We start from the raw sequence: 15,216 nt of genomic DNA, 5'->3' as shown, positions 1-15,216 counted from the left end.
TCTTGTGCTTTCAAATTGGCTTTCTGTGGTTCATATTTCCTTTTCTGTCCTTTTCAGCCTGATTTGTCTTTTCTTTCTATCAGGTTCTAAAGGCAATCGGTTTACAGAGAACTGGAAAGCAAGAAGAAGCCTTCGCCTTGGCTCAGGAGGTGGCAGCCCTGGAGCCCACAGACGACAACTCGCTGCAGGCACTGACCATTCTTTACCGGGAGATGCATCGGCGTATGTCTCTTTTCCTTGCTTTTAACACTGAGCCTGCATTTTTGGATATTTCTGATTGATTTCTCTATTTGTCTGATTTATTTATCCCTCATGATTAGAGTGGATGACAAAGGTGAAATAACCTTTTCCCATGAAGCATTTCCCATGATTTCTGAAGACTGTGGACAGAGGATATTTTATGTGTTTCAGGGTCCTTGCTTGAATGGGAAAGAGGACCCGAGTTTCATCTGTGACGTTTTGATTTGCTAAATGCGAGAGTTAGCCTCTTTTCCTTTTTTAACATGGAACATTTCAAATAAGGATAAACAACAGAGAATAGCATATAAATCCCTTTGTACTCATTATTCACCGTTAGCAATTATTGACACATGGCAAATTTTATCTATGCCCCGCCCCGCTAAATTATTTCTAAGTATATTCTAGATAGTCTGCCATTTCATCTGTAAAATTTTTATTGTTGATTTCTTAAATATTTTATTATGAACTAATACATATTTTTCATTATACATATTCTAGACGAATATATTTTGTGTCACACTAGACAATTTGATTTGGAATAGTTAACATTCATGAACCTGCTGCCCAACTTAAGAAATGGAGCATTGCCCTGGCCGGGTAGCTCAGTCATCTCCATACGTCAACGTTGTGGGTTCAGTGCCCAGTCAAAGCACATACAAAAAGCAACCAATGAATGCATAAATAACTAGAACAACAAATCAATATTTCTCTCTCTCTCTCTCTCTCTCTCTCTCTCTCGCTCGCTCTCGCTCTCGCTCTCGCTCTCGCTCTCTCTTCACCCCCCACCCCCACCCTCAATCTGTCCCTCCTCTCTCCGAAAATCCCCCTTCCTGTCTCTCTCTCAAAATCAATTAAAAAAAAAAAAAAAAAAAAAGCCCTCGCTGGTGTGGCTCAGTGGATTGAGCACTGGCCTGCGAACCAAAGGGATGCCAGTTCGATTCCCAGTAGGGGCACATGCCTGGGTTGCCAGCCAGGTGCCCAGTTGGGGGTATGCAAGAGGCAGCCACACATTGGTGTTTCTCTCCCTCTCTTTCTCCCTCCCTGCCCCCTCGAAAAATAAATAAATAAAATCTACAAAAAAAAGGAAATATCAATACTAAGAATGCTTCCTGTGTGTTCTTCATCAATTTCATTTCCTTGTTTATCTCCCAAGAGATACTTGGCCTGAGTATTTTTTATTCTTTTGCTTTTCTTTAAATCTTTGTTCTTCTGAGTAATGAATTGTTAGTTTTGCTTAATTTTGAACTTAATATAAAAAATTAAATGCTGTTAAGATTTAAGTTATACTTCAGTAACGAAAGAAAATCCTATTTCTCTTTCTCTTAGCGGAGTTAGTTACAAAACTTTATGAGGCAGCTGTGAAGAAAGTTCCCAATAGTGAGGAGTATCACTCTCACCTCTTCATGGCCTATGCCAGAGTGGGCGAATACAAGAAAATGCAACAGGTAACTTGATCTCAAACCCCCTGGGCCTGGGGATTTGCTGCTGGGGGTCCAAGTCTCTCCTGCGATCTCACTGCAGCGGTCTGTGCGCCCGTGCACGTGCAGTGTGCATTTATAGAACTGAGCTGTGCATGTGTGTGTGCAGACGGGCCAGTCATTTTTTTGTGAGTGTGTTTAAAAATGTTTTATTTGGGGAAATTCGATTGTTCTTCTTTTGTGGCCTAATGGTATGTATTATTTGGTTCTGGTAAGTTGGCTTCAAATTCCCCTATCAGATTGCTGTTATTGTTTCAGAAAATGGGCAGAAATTCCAGAGCAAAATATGAACAGATTATAAAAAGATTAACTTAAAAGTTTACATCTAATTTGTATTTATTGAACTGTTTATGGCCTGATGAGATTCTAAAATCCGTCAGGGGGAAAAAAGTCCCCACTGCTTGGGATACCTCGTTTTTTTGTTAGCACATTTCAGGTGTTTCTTGCATGTGTGTGAAGGAGCCTCCTGCACTGATAAGCCCATCATGAGTTATGATGTCAAACTAGTATTTTTTTTGGAACTGCTTTGTTTGTGGGTATAATGTCTTCTGAAGGGAGAGCTTTCTTGTGTTTTTATGTTATCTTATTCTTTAAATATGAAATTATAACAATAAATCAGGGAGGGTGGAAGATACAATATTAATATAAATCCTTCCCCTTAAAATGAATGTTTTTTTGCTTCTGCAAGCTTTTAAATTGCAAGAATTTTTTTGACCCAAATATAATTCTTTGAAGAAATTCTACCATTTTATTTACCTGTGGAGTATATTCTCAGGAAAAATATTCAGAAATTATAATTTTCTTTTAATGTAAAAAGTACATTTAAAAAAATTGACAGCACTGACATTATACATGTAAATTCTTTTTTTAAAAATTATTTTATTCTGTTACAGTTGTCTGCATTTTCTCCCCACTTCTCCCCCGTACATGTAAATTCTTACATTGTTTTTACTTCTAGGAATATGTTTTAAGTAAAGTATATTAAATGCTCATTAATACTGATATAAAGAAATTACAGTTCCTCTATATGATAGAATAAAATGCAATACCCCAACCTCCCTGTAGTACTGTGATTCTTTATTTGTTGACATAGAAAGATGTTCTAATATATGTTAATTGAGAAGAGTGATTATAAAATGGCCTCCTCTCACTCCCTCACATCCACTCCTCCTTAATGAAATGTATACCACTAAGGATATATACTAAAGTGTTACCAGCACATATGGATACTTTTCATCTTAATTTTCATCTTTATTTCTGTTTTTTTAAAGCATATATTAATTTCATGATCTCCATAATATATTTTGAACTATGTATATTACACACACACATAAAATAACAAAAAGGGCATATTCATGCAATAGCAATATTAAGGTGGATTTTGAAAAAAAAATCTGCCACTTGAACAGGTTTTATTTTTGTTATAGTTTAACTTTACATCTTGCCAGAGATAGTCACAGTTTTTCTTCTTGATTTTTGGAGACATTACTTTGATATGGTTTAACAGTTACAATTTCTTAATATATTTTACCTATATCTTGCTTTTGCATTACTTCACTCTCATGTATTGGAAGAATGGAGAATTCTAGTGTTACATGCTTTAGAATGGAATGTTTAATTTTTATTCTACCTTTGTTGTTGTTTCTGGTAGTTACAGTTTCTTAGCTTATATGTATGTTTAATTTTTTTGTATGTTTATTTTGATAGTTGTATGTCAGTCTGAGGTAATTGGTATTTAACAAATTAAATGTCATATTTCATGAGGGTGAGAGTTTGTTTCATTCTCTGCTGAATCCTCAGCTCCTAGAATAGCATCTGCACAATAAACATTTGTTAAATAAATGAATGATTTGCATAAACTGGTGGAGGTAGTGGGAGGAGGCCAGAGAATCTGAAAACTTAAGGACTTCCGCTGCCCCAAATGACATCTCCTGGCAGGTAATTTTTAAGATCACTTTGAATGAAGAGTTTCTAGTTATTCACATGGTGATTAGACGTTCCATTTTCCCTAAATAACATTCCCATTCTCTGAGTCAGCAGTTTACAAGCCATGCTTTTCAAACTTTCTCTCTTCAAAAGCTTTCTGTATCAGCAGAATATTAGTGTCTGCAAGACAGTAGGGTATGGGTATGCATGAAATCTTTCTTTTATATTAAAAGTTCATATTAATTTTATATCTTATTCCTTTTTACTTCTGCATGTCATTATAAAAATGCTTTCTTTCCCCACATTATCAAGTAAAATTAACACTTTACATTTCATTCCACCTGAGTTTGGTGTTGGAAGGAGGGACCTCAAACCATTTTAGACTCTCCTGCGTCCCCTGTTTTGTCTCCCGGTCGTGTTGGGTCTACCTCCACAGCGCCTTTGCGGTCTCTTTCCTATTTGATCTTTCTCATCCTGGTTGAGTTCCTCAGTGCCTCACCTCTTCTTCCTTCCTAGTTTCTTTCTTCACTGCTAAAATACTCTTCCTAGGAGAGTATACAACACTCATTACTCCTTAGGGCTCCTTTTCGAATGCCTTACAACGAAGGCTCCTCAGTCTACCTTTCAGTCCTTTTCTCTACTACTCAGTCCTTTGTTTAAGCCAGATGTCCTGCTTGTTCTTGTCAGCATGTTTTTCTCTAATGTTTTTATTGAGACTCCTTTTGCTCCTACCTAGAATTGATTCACTCACCTATTCACGTCCAAACATTTGTATTTGTATATGCCTCCTTACCCTCCATCTTTGCCCACTGACATTCTGTTTGACTTTCAGGGTCCATCTGAAAGACTGCTACTTCGGAAAAGGCTTTACTGATAAAATTCCCTTCCCCACTTTCCCTTAAAGAAAGAAGAAGGAATAAGCAAACCTAACCTTGCCTTCCTTAGAAACACCCTAGCATGGTGTTTTTGTATATGACGTTTATTTTTATTGCCAAGTGTATTTTAGTCGTTTGTGTATTTGTTTTTTCTTTCCCTAGCTTTTAAGTGCTTTTGGGACTAGGGCACAATCTTTGTATCCTTGGCAGAAATAGGCATTTCCTGCCCTGACCGGCATGGCTCAGTTGGTTGGGCATCATCATGCAAAGTGAAAGATTGCTGGTTCGAATACCAGTCAGGGCACATGCCTGGATTGCAGGCCTGGTTCCCGATTGCGGTGCATGGGAGAGGCAACCGATCAATGTTTCTCTCTCTCTCTCTTTCTACCTACGTTACTCTCTAAAATATATAAATAAAATCTTAAAAAAACAAAAAAGAAATAGGTATTTCCTTCCACTTAGTAGAGGCTTCATGAAATTTTTAAACTATATTGAGGATAGGCAAAGGATTTTTAAATAATAGTAACTGATAATTAGCTGACAGAGTTTATAGTATTGATTTCTAATTGGCTAATTACGGATAGATTCTCAGTTATGTATGAACAGATCTATTTTGCTCTTTGTTGCCTTGTCCCTGCTTTTAAGTATTTGTATATTGTACATTTCACAATGAAAGAGTTCAGTTCTAATTAATGGTATCTTAAAAGACCCTGATTATTTTCCTTTCCTAAGAAATTTTTGAATTATGTTAGTAATCTTTTCTAATTTTGAAGTTTAACTGTACTGTCTGGATTTCTTTGTTTATTTGTTTAACTGATTGATGTGATATCTTTAGTGAAGTTTGTTTACTGATGTACATTCATAACCCAAATTTTGTATTTGCTTTGGTATTTTATTGGGACTATATTGGATTGCAGTATTTTTAGAAATATTGGTTTATAAAAAAATTTTATTTACTTTTTAATTTTAGAGAGAGAGGAAGGGAGATAGAGAGATGGTGATTTGTTATTCCATCTATTTATGCATTCATTGGGGATCGTTGTATGTGCCCTGATCGGGAGTCGAACCCGCAACCTTGGCTTATCTGGACGACACTCTAACCGAGCGACCCAGCCAGCTAGAAATCCTGGGTTTTAAGTTGAGAAAATCTGTTTCAAAGGTGAAATATTCCTGATATAAAAATTCATGTTTGTGATTACCTCTATTGCTAGCCAACAGAGAAGACCCATTAAGTCACTAGGCATTTACAGTAACTGGGATATGTAAACGTGTTGCTATTCTCCTAGGAAACTTTTTGCCACATATCTAGATCATTAATTGCTCTCTCTCTAATCTTTTCTAAATTATTTATGGCTCTCTTTCAGGCTGGCATGACTCTGTATAAGATTGTCCCCAAAAACCCTTACTACTTTTGGTCTGTGATGAGCTTAATTATGCAAGTGAGTATGGCATTCAGAATGGGATCGAGATTTGTTTTTATTTCTGTATATAGTTACTGTCCTTAATGTGTCTTAGGAACGTCTTGGATAATGTGTTGTAGCATGTGTCAAACAGGGACTTCACATATTGTCAGTTGCCTTTTTGAGTTGGGGAGTTTTGGTATTCTTTATAAGTTGCTATATTGGTTTATTTGTGTGCAGCACAGACTATATTTTCCCTGAATATTATATCTATTACTGGGTTACGAGCCCTGAAATGTTGGATGTTTTGACTTGAGGTTTGTCTTTAAGACAGGATTTTTCGTTATTACACAGGTTATTGAGCTAGGTGACCTTGTTTTATCGCTTCTGCTTTCTGAGCCTTGGTTTGCTCTTTTACTAAATGGAGATGCTCATCGCCCAGAGCTACTGTATGTCTGAAATGAGATATGATATAGGTGAGGATGGGGACAGGGAAGGAGTTCAAATGTAGCATTTACAAACAGAGGGGCTCTGGGTTTAGAGAGGTCTGCGTTCAAATATTGCCTTCACCACATGTTTTAAAGAGTAGAGAATCTCCTAACATTATTTTATCTGTAAGATAAGCATAGTAGCTACCCCGAGAGGTTGTTTACAAGGGTAAATGAGCTCTGAGTAGAATCTAGCCATGTTAAAATTATTAATACCATGCATTGATTTTAATTATCAGTCTAAGCTAATTGTAGCTACTACTAATCTGTATAAACAACTGGCATTTCCCTTCTTATATGTGAACATCTCAGAAAAATATCTGAAAAGCTTTTCTCTTCAAACACTCGATGATACCCTTTACATATATACAGTATAGGCATACCTCCCTCTTAACATATTTCTAGAAAAATTTATGAATACTCTTTAAAAGTTAGGTCATAATGTATAAACTCAGTATTTCAAGACTATGTAGGATAACGAATTTTTAATACAGAAATCTCTTATAAAGCAAACCACTCTAATGTATTTTCTTGGCAGGTTCAAATTAGCTCTGGTATTTGACATAGTAGAATGATAATTATGTACTGGAGTCATAGTAGTGGTCAGCATAATATGAGTAATGAAAGCAGGGAAAATTTAGAATGAAATATTTATTCTTTTCTCTTCTAGTCTATATCGGCACAGGATGAAAACCTCTCAAAAACTATGTTTCTGCCCCTTGCTGAGAGAATGGTAGAAAAAATGGTGAAAGAGGACAAAATAGAAGCAGAGGCTGAAGTGAGTAATTTAAGCTCTACTTTTATATTTACATGATTGTGATATTGCTATAATATTATGAACTATGCTTTATTCCAGTTAGATAGCTGGCTTCTCACTTGCCCTTTGTGTAAATGTGAAGCTTTAGAAGCCCCCAGCCTTGATGTAATAAACATGGAGCTGTTCAGCAAGTATTCTGGCCTGAGATGTATAAAGATAAGGAAGATTCTGTTGTCTGATTCTTATTGTCAATTACATCTCACTTGAAAATAGCATTCTTTTCTATTAGATAACTTTTCAAAAAACATACACATGACTAGTTTTAAAGACTTAAAAAAAATTTCCATTTTTTAATATTTTAATTAAAGTTGACAATATTATGTTATTATTTTATAAAGATTTTATTTTTTTATTTTTTAGAGAGAAGGAAAGGGAGGGAGAGAAAGAAACATTGATGTGTGAGAGAAACATAGATTGGTTACTCTTTTACACCCCCAAATTGGGGTCTAGCCTGCAACCCAGGCATGTACCCTGACCTGGAACTGAAATGGTGACCTTTTGCTCCATGGGATGGCACCCAATGCGCTGAGCCACACTGGTCAGGGTTCAGTGTTATTTCGTGTTAGTTGCAGGTGTACTGCATAGTGGTTAGACATTGATATAATTTATGAAGCGATCCCTTGGTAAGTCCAGTACCCATCCAGCACCGTATGTAGTTGTTACAATATTATTGACTGTATTCCCTGTGGTGTGTTTCACATCCCCATGACTATATTTTTGTTAATGAAAAGTTTCAGTGGTTGCACTTGTTTGTTTTTCTGTAAGGTTGAACTTTATTATATGATCCTGGAGCGTTTGGGAAAGTACCAGGAAGCCTTGGATGTCATCAGGGGGAAATTAGGAGGTAATTTTGAAAGTTTTCTTAAAGTATTTTTTCCTGTTTAAACACAAAAAATGTTTTTTGTTTTTTGTTTTTTTTTTTTGAAAATTTTTTTTTATTGTTATTCAATTACAGCACAAAAAATGTTTATTGTGGAAAATTTCTTCCTCATACAGAAGCATAAAGATATAAAGACATAAAGTCACTTGTGATCATTTTATGTTCATCCAGACTTTTCTGTGTTGCACATTTATTTTAAAAATATTTTTTAAATCAAATTTATTGGGGTGACATTGATTAACAAAATTATATAGATTTCAGGTGTACAATTCTGTAATATGTCATCTGTGTATTGTATTGTGTGTTCACCACCCCAAGGCAAGTCTCCTTCCATTTCTGTTTATTCTCCTTTTACCTCCCGCACCTTCTTTCCCTGTGGTAATAACCATACTGTTGTCTTTATCTATGTTTTTTAAAAAATATTTTTTAATTGAAAGTAATTCAGGGATTCATACAATTCAAGGAATGTGAAAGTTTCTACCCTCTGCCCTGTGGTTTCTTCTCCAGTCACTTGTTCTGTATATTCTTCTAAAAATACATCCCCTCCCCACCTTCCTGTTTTTTAAACCACAAATGAGAGCATGCTGCTACCATAGAATAATCTTATTCAGTTAGCACAGTGTTTTCCTTAAACTTTTTTTTTCTTTAAAATTTTGAATGTCAGTGCCTCTAGTTATGATTGCTGCTGTGGTACAAACATACATTCTTTGTTCACCTGCCTGTCCTATGATGTCATTTGAGTTTGTGAACTTTGCTCTGTATACTCTTATAGCCATTGTTTGCTTTTTAACTTAGCACTGAGTCTTAGAGATACACTTCACTGGGTCACTCTTTAACGATGGCCTCGTGTCCTGTCGTGTAAATGTAGGGAATTTAGTTAACTAGTCATTGATGGATATTAAGGCTCTTTGCAAGGAACATCTTTGCTACAAACCTGATTGCCCCCTGGGAGGCTACAGTGCGCTTCCCCACCTGCTGTACTTACTGTCAGTGCATTGGAGGTCCTGTTTGTTTGCACGCTTACCAACCCGTATTAAACTTTTTATGTTTTTCCATCTGAGATAAAACGTGTCTTATAATTTTTCATTTAATTATGAGAGAGGATAGTGATGTTTCATTTAAAAGTCATTAATCTTTTTCTCTTCTCTGAGCTGTTTTTCCTTATCCTTTTTCTATTTCTAAAACTTTGATTAAGCTTACTGATTTACAGGAGCACTTTTACATGTTAAAAAAGTTCGGTCTTTTCCATTGCTGTGAAAATACTTCTCTTTTTGTTGAAACCCTGATTTGTACGAAGTTCCTAGACTGGTTAAACCATTCCCCTATTTTGGACATTTATGACAAAAATTTTTGGTTCCTAATTATTTAAACGTTTGATGATTTTCTTAGGAGACATTATTGGAAATGCAGTTATTGCTTCATTAAACCTGTTTTTTTAATTGTCCCTTCCCAGTAATTGGGGGTAACTAATTGTAGATGAGTAACCCCAGATCTCTTATTTAGTAGTCATTAAAATCTTTGTTTCATACAGGTATGTACCATATGTCCTTTACTAGACATACTGTACACAGTTAACTACCCTAATTGTATAAAATATGGGAGGAGCTTTTTTAAACTTTAGCCTTCTTGCAGATGAGTACAAGTCACCCTTTCTGTTTTTACTCATCTAGATTTTAGTTCTACAGTATGTGTAGTTAAAATTTAGATTCTCCACAGGAAATTCATAATGTAGTTGTCAGTATCCTTAACCTGCAAATCTGTTAGAAAAGGACAGGGAGGGTTTAGTTCGGTCAGAAGTATAGTCCTGGCTTTTCTGTTCGCAGCTGTTGGGAAAGAGCTGGATTCATCTCTTTTTTATTTTCCTCGTAGTGTCTCTGTCACCTGCTCATTCCATTCCAGTCCAAGCTTGTTCGATGTTTTGGAACTGTATGGGTGGGAGTCTATGGACTAAATATACCTGTCCCTAGATTCTGTTGGGATTTTGTAAGTGTATCCCACATACTGGAGCCTAAATTCAATACATTCTGGATCCTTATATTTCACAGAAAAAAAATACTGTAAAAGTTTAATATCAGAAATGGACTTTTTTTTTTTTAGATTTCATTTATTTACTTTTAGAGAGTAGGGGAGGAAGAAAGAGAGGGAGAGAAACATCAATGTGTGGTTGCCTCTCGTGCACCCCATACTGGGGACCTGGCCTGCAACCCAGGCATGTGCCCTGACTAGGAATTGAATTGGCGACTCTTTGGTTCACAGGCCAGCACTCAATCTACTGAGCCACACCGGCCAGAGCAGAAATGTACTTTTTCTTTTCAGCAAAATAATTTTTAGTAAGATAGTAGTTTGTGTGTACTAGTGGCTCAATTTTCTAAGAGAGTGAATAAAAAAATGTATTTTCCTTCTTATGTTTGGACTTTATGTTGGTTTCTGAGCAGAAATGAAACTAGCTTACCAACTATTACAACTTTAATTGTAGAGAAGTTGACCAGTGAGATTCAGAGTCGGGAAAATAAATGCATGGCTATGTACAAGAAGCTGAGCAGGTGGCCAGAGTGCAATGCTCTTTCCCGGCGCCTCTTACTGAAAAAGTGAGTAGATGCTTTTTTTTTTGGACTAGCATCTAGAGTGGGGTTTTCAGGTGTCATCATTGATATGTTCTGTCTATGGGATTTCTGGGCATAAAGTAAAATCTTTTAGTAGTGTATCCTGGATATTTTTAGAAGTTTTTGATGAACCATCATCTTTTAATAGACTTAGTAGGTGTTTAGAATGAACCTCGAAAATCATTTGTCAAATTTGATATTCAATATTGGCCTAAAGGAGAGACCCTCTCCCCCCATTTAGGAAGTGCTCATGTGGGGAGTTTTCTGTTAAGAATATTAGTTTTCTAGCCCTGGTCATTTTATTGAAGGAAAGAGTAGTCTCTTAAAAGTTTTTTCTTTGAAATTGCCTCTGGAGTGCTGTCCTTTTGGGGCTGTAGAGAAAGTCCAGAGGGGAGGGGTGGGACTCTCCTAGTAAAGTTTAAAATGTAACTTAAAAAATAAGTTGAATATCTTGGTTCCTAAGGCAGATGTGTCACAACCTGGGTTTAATCCTTTGTGCACCATTCAATCTGATTTTAGCTCAGATGACTGGCAGTTCTATCTGACTTACTTCGATTCTGTCTTTCGACTGATTGAAGAGGCTTGGACTCCTCCTGCTGAAGGTGAACAGTAAGTTGTCTTCTTTCCGGAGTTACAGTATCACTTTTGTTGTTGTTTTGTATTATAATTTTTTCCTTTTATTTTACAATGGCACATTCTAATATGTTGTAGCAAAAGAATTTCATTATAAGCTTTATTGAATTCTCTTTTTCTTGTCTCAGTAATTTATCCCTTTCAAAGTAAGATTTTTTTTCTTCCATTTAAAAAAATTACAAAGTAAAAATGATTCCAAAAATTTTCTACTCTTTTTAGGAGCCAGGTAGAGGTAGTTAATCACTCTGCACTAATTGCCAAAATTGGGAGTAATCATATGCCATGTTACCTACCAGAAAATGTTTATAGCTCTTTTTCATTCCCATTGGTATTGTTTTATAGTGATCAAATGCTTGTTTTTGTTTTTGTTTTTGTTTTTTTTTCCTATGTCGGCAGTGGAATGATCCACCCTTCTTACTTGCAAAGGGTGAACAGAAAGCTACTATACTTCTCTAGGACATTTACAAAGAGTTTTCTTCACCTTAAGAAGAAACCGAATAAAAGTAAATGTCCACTTTTTTGTTTTATTTATTTATTTATTTAGTGTCCAGTTACAGTTGTCCCCATTTCCCTCCCATTACTCTGCCCTTTTTTCTTATTTTTAAATTTGTTTCTTCAAATAAGTTTGGTTTGACTTTAATTTTGGAATGGACAGTAGAGGCACAAAATACCTTTTTTGTGTGTTTATACCCAGCTCTTTAGAAGGAGAAGTACATTATTCTGCAGAAGAAGCTGTGAAGTTTATAGAAGATCGAATAATGGAAGAATCTAAAAGCTCTCGCCATCTTCGGGGACCACATCTAGCTAAACTGGAGCTAATTAGACGTTTACGACATCAAGGTTTTAATGATGAGTACAAACTGGGTAAGAAACGGTAGTGGTAGTTGGGAGCTCTGGGGAAGATCCAGGCATGTGCTCTGTACTCAAGTTCAGTATTCGTTATCTGAGGCCTACAATGACAGAGTTGTGTGTGGGATGCAAATGTCTTCATAACCTGAAAATATTTGCCAGTGAATGGACCACTTATAAAATCTCCCTAACCCATCAGAGTCTTTATCAGACATTTTTTTGCTGACCCAATAGTAATGTCAAAATCAATTTCAAAGTACAATAGCCAGTTTTGTAAAAAGTTTCAGGATTTCATGAAGTGGATAAAAAGTTTCTTGAAAATCTGCTCCCAGCGCTCACTCTGATAAAAGAAAGAAAATCTGGAGTTCTGGCCAAGATGGAGGCATAGGTAGAAACCCTTTGCTTCTTCCCACAACCAAAAGGAGGATAACAACCAATCTAAAAACAATAAACAATCAGAAGTGCCAGGAAATTAAACTGCATGGAACTGACAACCAAAGAATTAAAGAAACAGTCAACCGGACCAATGAGACCAGTAGGAGGGAGAAGGGCAGCCAGGCGGACAGAGAGAACCCACGGCAAGGCAGCATACCATGTGGTTGGGGATGGCTGAACAGGAAACAGACTCAGAGCTGATTGTGGACTATGGCGGGGGCTGCCACAGTGGGAGAAACTCCCAGTCTCACACAGGAGTTTGTTGGAAAGTGGGGCTAGAGCCCAGCAAGCAAGCTGTATTGTTCCCTCTCTGACCCCTCCCCAACAGGCAGTGCCTAAGTGTAGCAAAGAGGGTTGCCCTGCCCTGGTGAATATCTAAGGCTCTGCCCCCTTACAATGTAACAGGTGCGTGGAGACAAAGAAATAGGGTCCAAATGAAAGAACACAGCAAAACTCCAGAAAAAGAGCTAAGTGATGAGGAAATAGCCAACCTATCTGATGCAGAGTTCAAAACATTGATAATCAAGATGCTCACAGAACTGATGGAGCTCAGTTGCAAAATGAAAGAACAAATGAAAGGTACCCAAAGTGAAATAAAGCAAAATATTCAGGGAACCAGCAGTGACAGGAAGGGAAACCAGGACTCAAATTAAAGATTTGAAACAAAAGGTAGAAATAAACATCCAGCTAGAACAGAATGAAGAAACAAGAATTCAAAAAAATGAAGAGAGGCTTAGGAACTTCTGGGACAACTTAAACATTCCCATATCCAAATTATAGGGGTGCCAGAAGGAGAAGAACAAGAGCAAGAAATTGAAAACTTATTTGAACAAATAATGAAGGAAAACTTCCCCAATCTGGCAAAGGAAATAGACTTCCAGGAGGTCTAGGAAGCCCAGAGAGTCCCAAAGAAATTGGACCCAAAGAGGAACACACCAAGGCACATCATCATTAAGTTACCCAAGATTAAAGATAAAGAGAGAAAAGCAGCAAGGGGAAAGGAGAGAGTTATCTACAAATGAGTTCCCGTAAGGCTATTAGCCTTCTTTCTCAAAAGAAACCTTACCAGGCAAGAAGGGGCTGGAAAGAAGTACTTGAAGTCATGAAAGGCAAGGACCCACCTCCAAGATTACTCTCTCCAGCAAAGCTATCATTTAGAATGGAGGGGCAAATAAAGTGCTTCCCAGATAAGGTCAAGTTAAAGGAGTTCATCATCACCAAGCCCTTATTATATGAAATGTTAAAGGGACTTACCTAAGAAATTGAAGAAGATCAAAAAACTATGAACAGTAAAATGACAACAAACTCATAACTATCAACAAGTGAACCTAAAAGAAAAAAAAAACAACGAAAACAAATACTAAGCAAACAACTAGAATAGGGACAAAATCAGAAAAATGGAGATCACATGGAGGGTTTTCAGTGGGGAAGGGGAGGGGAAGAACGGGTTGGGGAAAAGTACGGGGAATAGGCAGCATAATTGGTGGGCATAAAATAGACGGGGAAAGGTTAAGAATGGCATAGGAAACCGCCAAGTCAAAGAACTTACATGTACAACCCATGAACATGAACTAAGGGGAGGGAATGCTGGAGGGTTGGGTGGTACAGGGCGGAGGGAGGATAAAGGGGGAGAAATTGGAAAAACTGTAATAGCATAATCAATAAAATACACTTTAAAAAAAAAGAAAGAAAATCCAGCAGAATTAGAACAATCAACAGTTGAGGAAGTTTTTAAGGATAATGATAAGATGGGTGATAAGAACACTTTGGATAGTGAAGCATTAAGAGAGGCCTTCAGGAAATTTGATTATGCTTTTAGATGTTTTTATAATTTTTTTTTCTTTGAAATTTGCTAATAAAATTATGTAGGTTTCAGGGGTTAAAACGATTCTTTTTGAGCTTACTGCACAAGAAGTGAAGGATGTCATGTGTTAGTTTACAATTTTGTTGGAAAAAATGGCACACCTTCCCCCACCAAAGCAGTTTTTTGCTAATACTAAGAATTAGCTTTAATAATTATACCCTATATCTCATTAAGTCGAACATAGTGAACTTTATTAACTTTTCAATTTCATTTTAAGATAAAGCTCCAAAGAAACCTTTTCCCCCCGCTCACTATTATGGAAATTTTGTTTTCATTAGAAGTTGATATACTTTAAGAAGGATTTTTTTTAGGGACCAGTTGTCCCTAAAACTTATCCTAGAATAATACCTAATTCTAATACCTAAAACTTACAATACCTAGTACCTAATGCTAAATACCTAATACTTATCCTAGAATATCTCTATCCATTTTAATCATCTAATTAATGTTTTTTTAGCTTCCTCTAAAATGAAGTGTGGACCTCTCTCTGTCATTCCGTTTGTGGATTATTGACAGCCAACTTTGAATTCCATCTTAACTTCCTTCTTTGTCTCTATGTCAGTAATCTGTGTTAGTTCTAGAATTGCAAATGAAAATTTTCTTTGACTTTCAGGAAATGTTGTTAAAGTAGATTTCAAAAAATTATTTCCTTTCCAGAGCTGGGTATAAAAATATTTGGATCTGCTTTGACCCTTGCTATATTCATCTTCTATCTTTTCCTTCCTTAT

The 15,216-nt window shown here is 36.4% G+C and overlaps 1 protein-coding gene and 1 non-coding gene across 2 annotated transcripts in view; one reads left to right on the top strand and one right to left on the bottom strand.

Annotated features, from left to right (window-relative positions):
* Positions 1–15,216, top strand: part of NAA25 (N-alpha-acetyltransferase 25, NatB auxiliary subunit) — a 59,276-nt gene that overhangs the window by 11,258 nt on the left and 32,802 nt on the right. Inside the window, exons 3-10 of the mRNA XM_024566602.4 lie at positions 84–222; positions 1,567–1,685; positions 5,884–5,958; positions 7,078–7,185; positions 7,990–8,068; positions 10,581–10,692; positions 11,227–11,316; positions 12,035–12,204. Coding sequence (XP_024422370.1) covers positions 84–222; positions 1,567–1,685; positions 5,884–5,958; positions 7,078–7,185; positions 7,990–8,068; positions 10,581–10,692; positions 11,227–11,316; positions 12,035–12,204 — 892 coding nt within the window. The remainder of the gene's footprint in view (positions 1–83; positions 223–1,566; positions 1,686–5,883; positions 5,959–7,077; positions 7,186–7,989; positions 8,069–10,580; positions 10,693–11,226; positions 11,317–12,034; positions 12,205–15,216) is intronic.
* On the bottom strand, positions 11,725–11,854 carry LOC112310947 (small Cajal body-specific RNA 24). The gene has a single exon (XR_002975444.2). It is a non-coding gene; the product is annotated as a small Cajal body-specific RNA 24 (non-coding RNA).

Source organism: Desmodus rotundus, chromosome 7, assembly GCF_022682495.2.
Source record: "Desmodus rotundus isolate HL8 chromosome 7, HLdesRot8A.1, whole genome shotgun sequence".
NCBI lineage: Eukaryota > Metazoa > Chordata > Mammalia > Chiroptera > Phyllostomidae > Desmodus > Desmodus rotundus.
The sequence above is the reverse complement of the archived record's forward strand: the minus strand, read 5'-3'. Positions and strand labels throughout refer to the sequence as shown.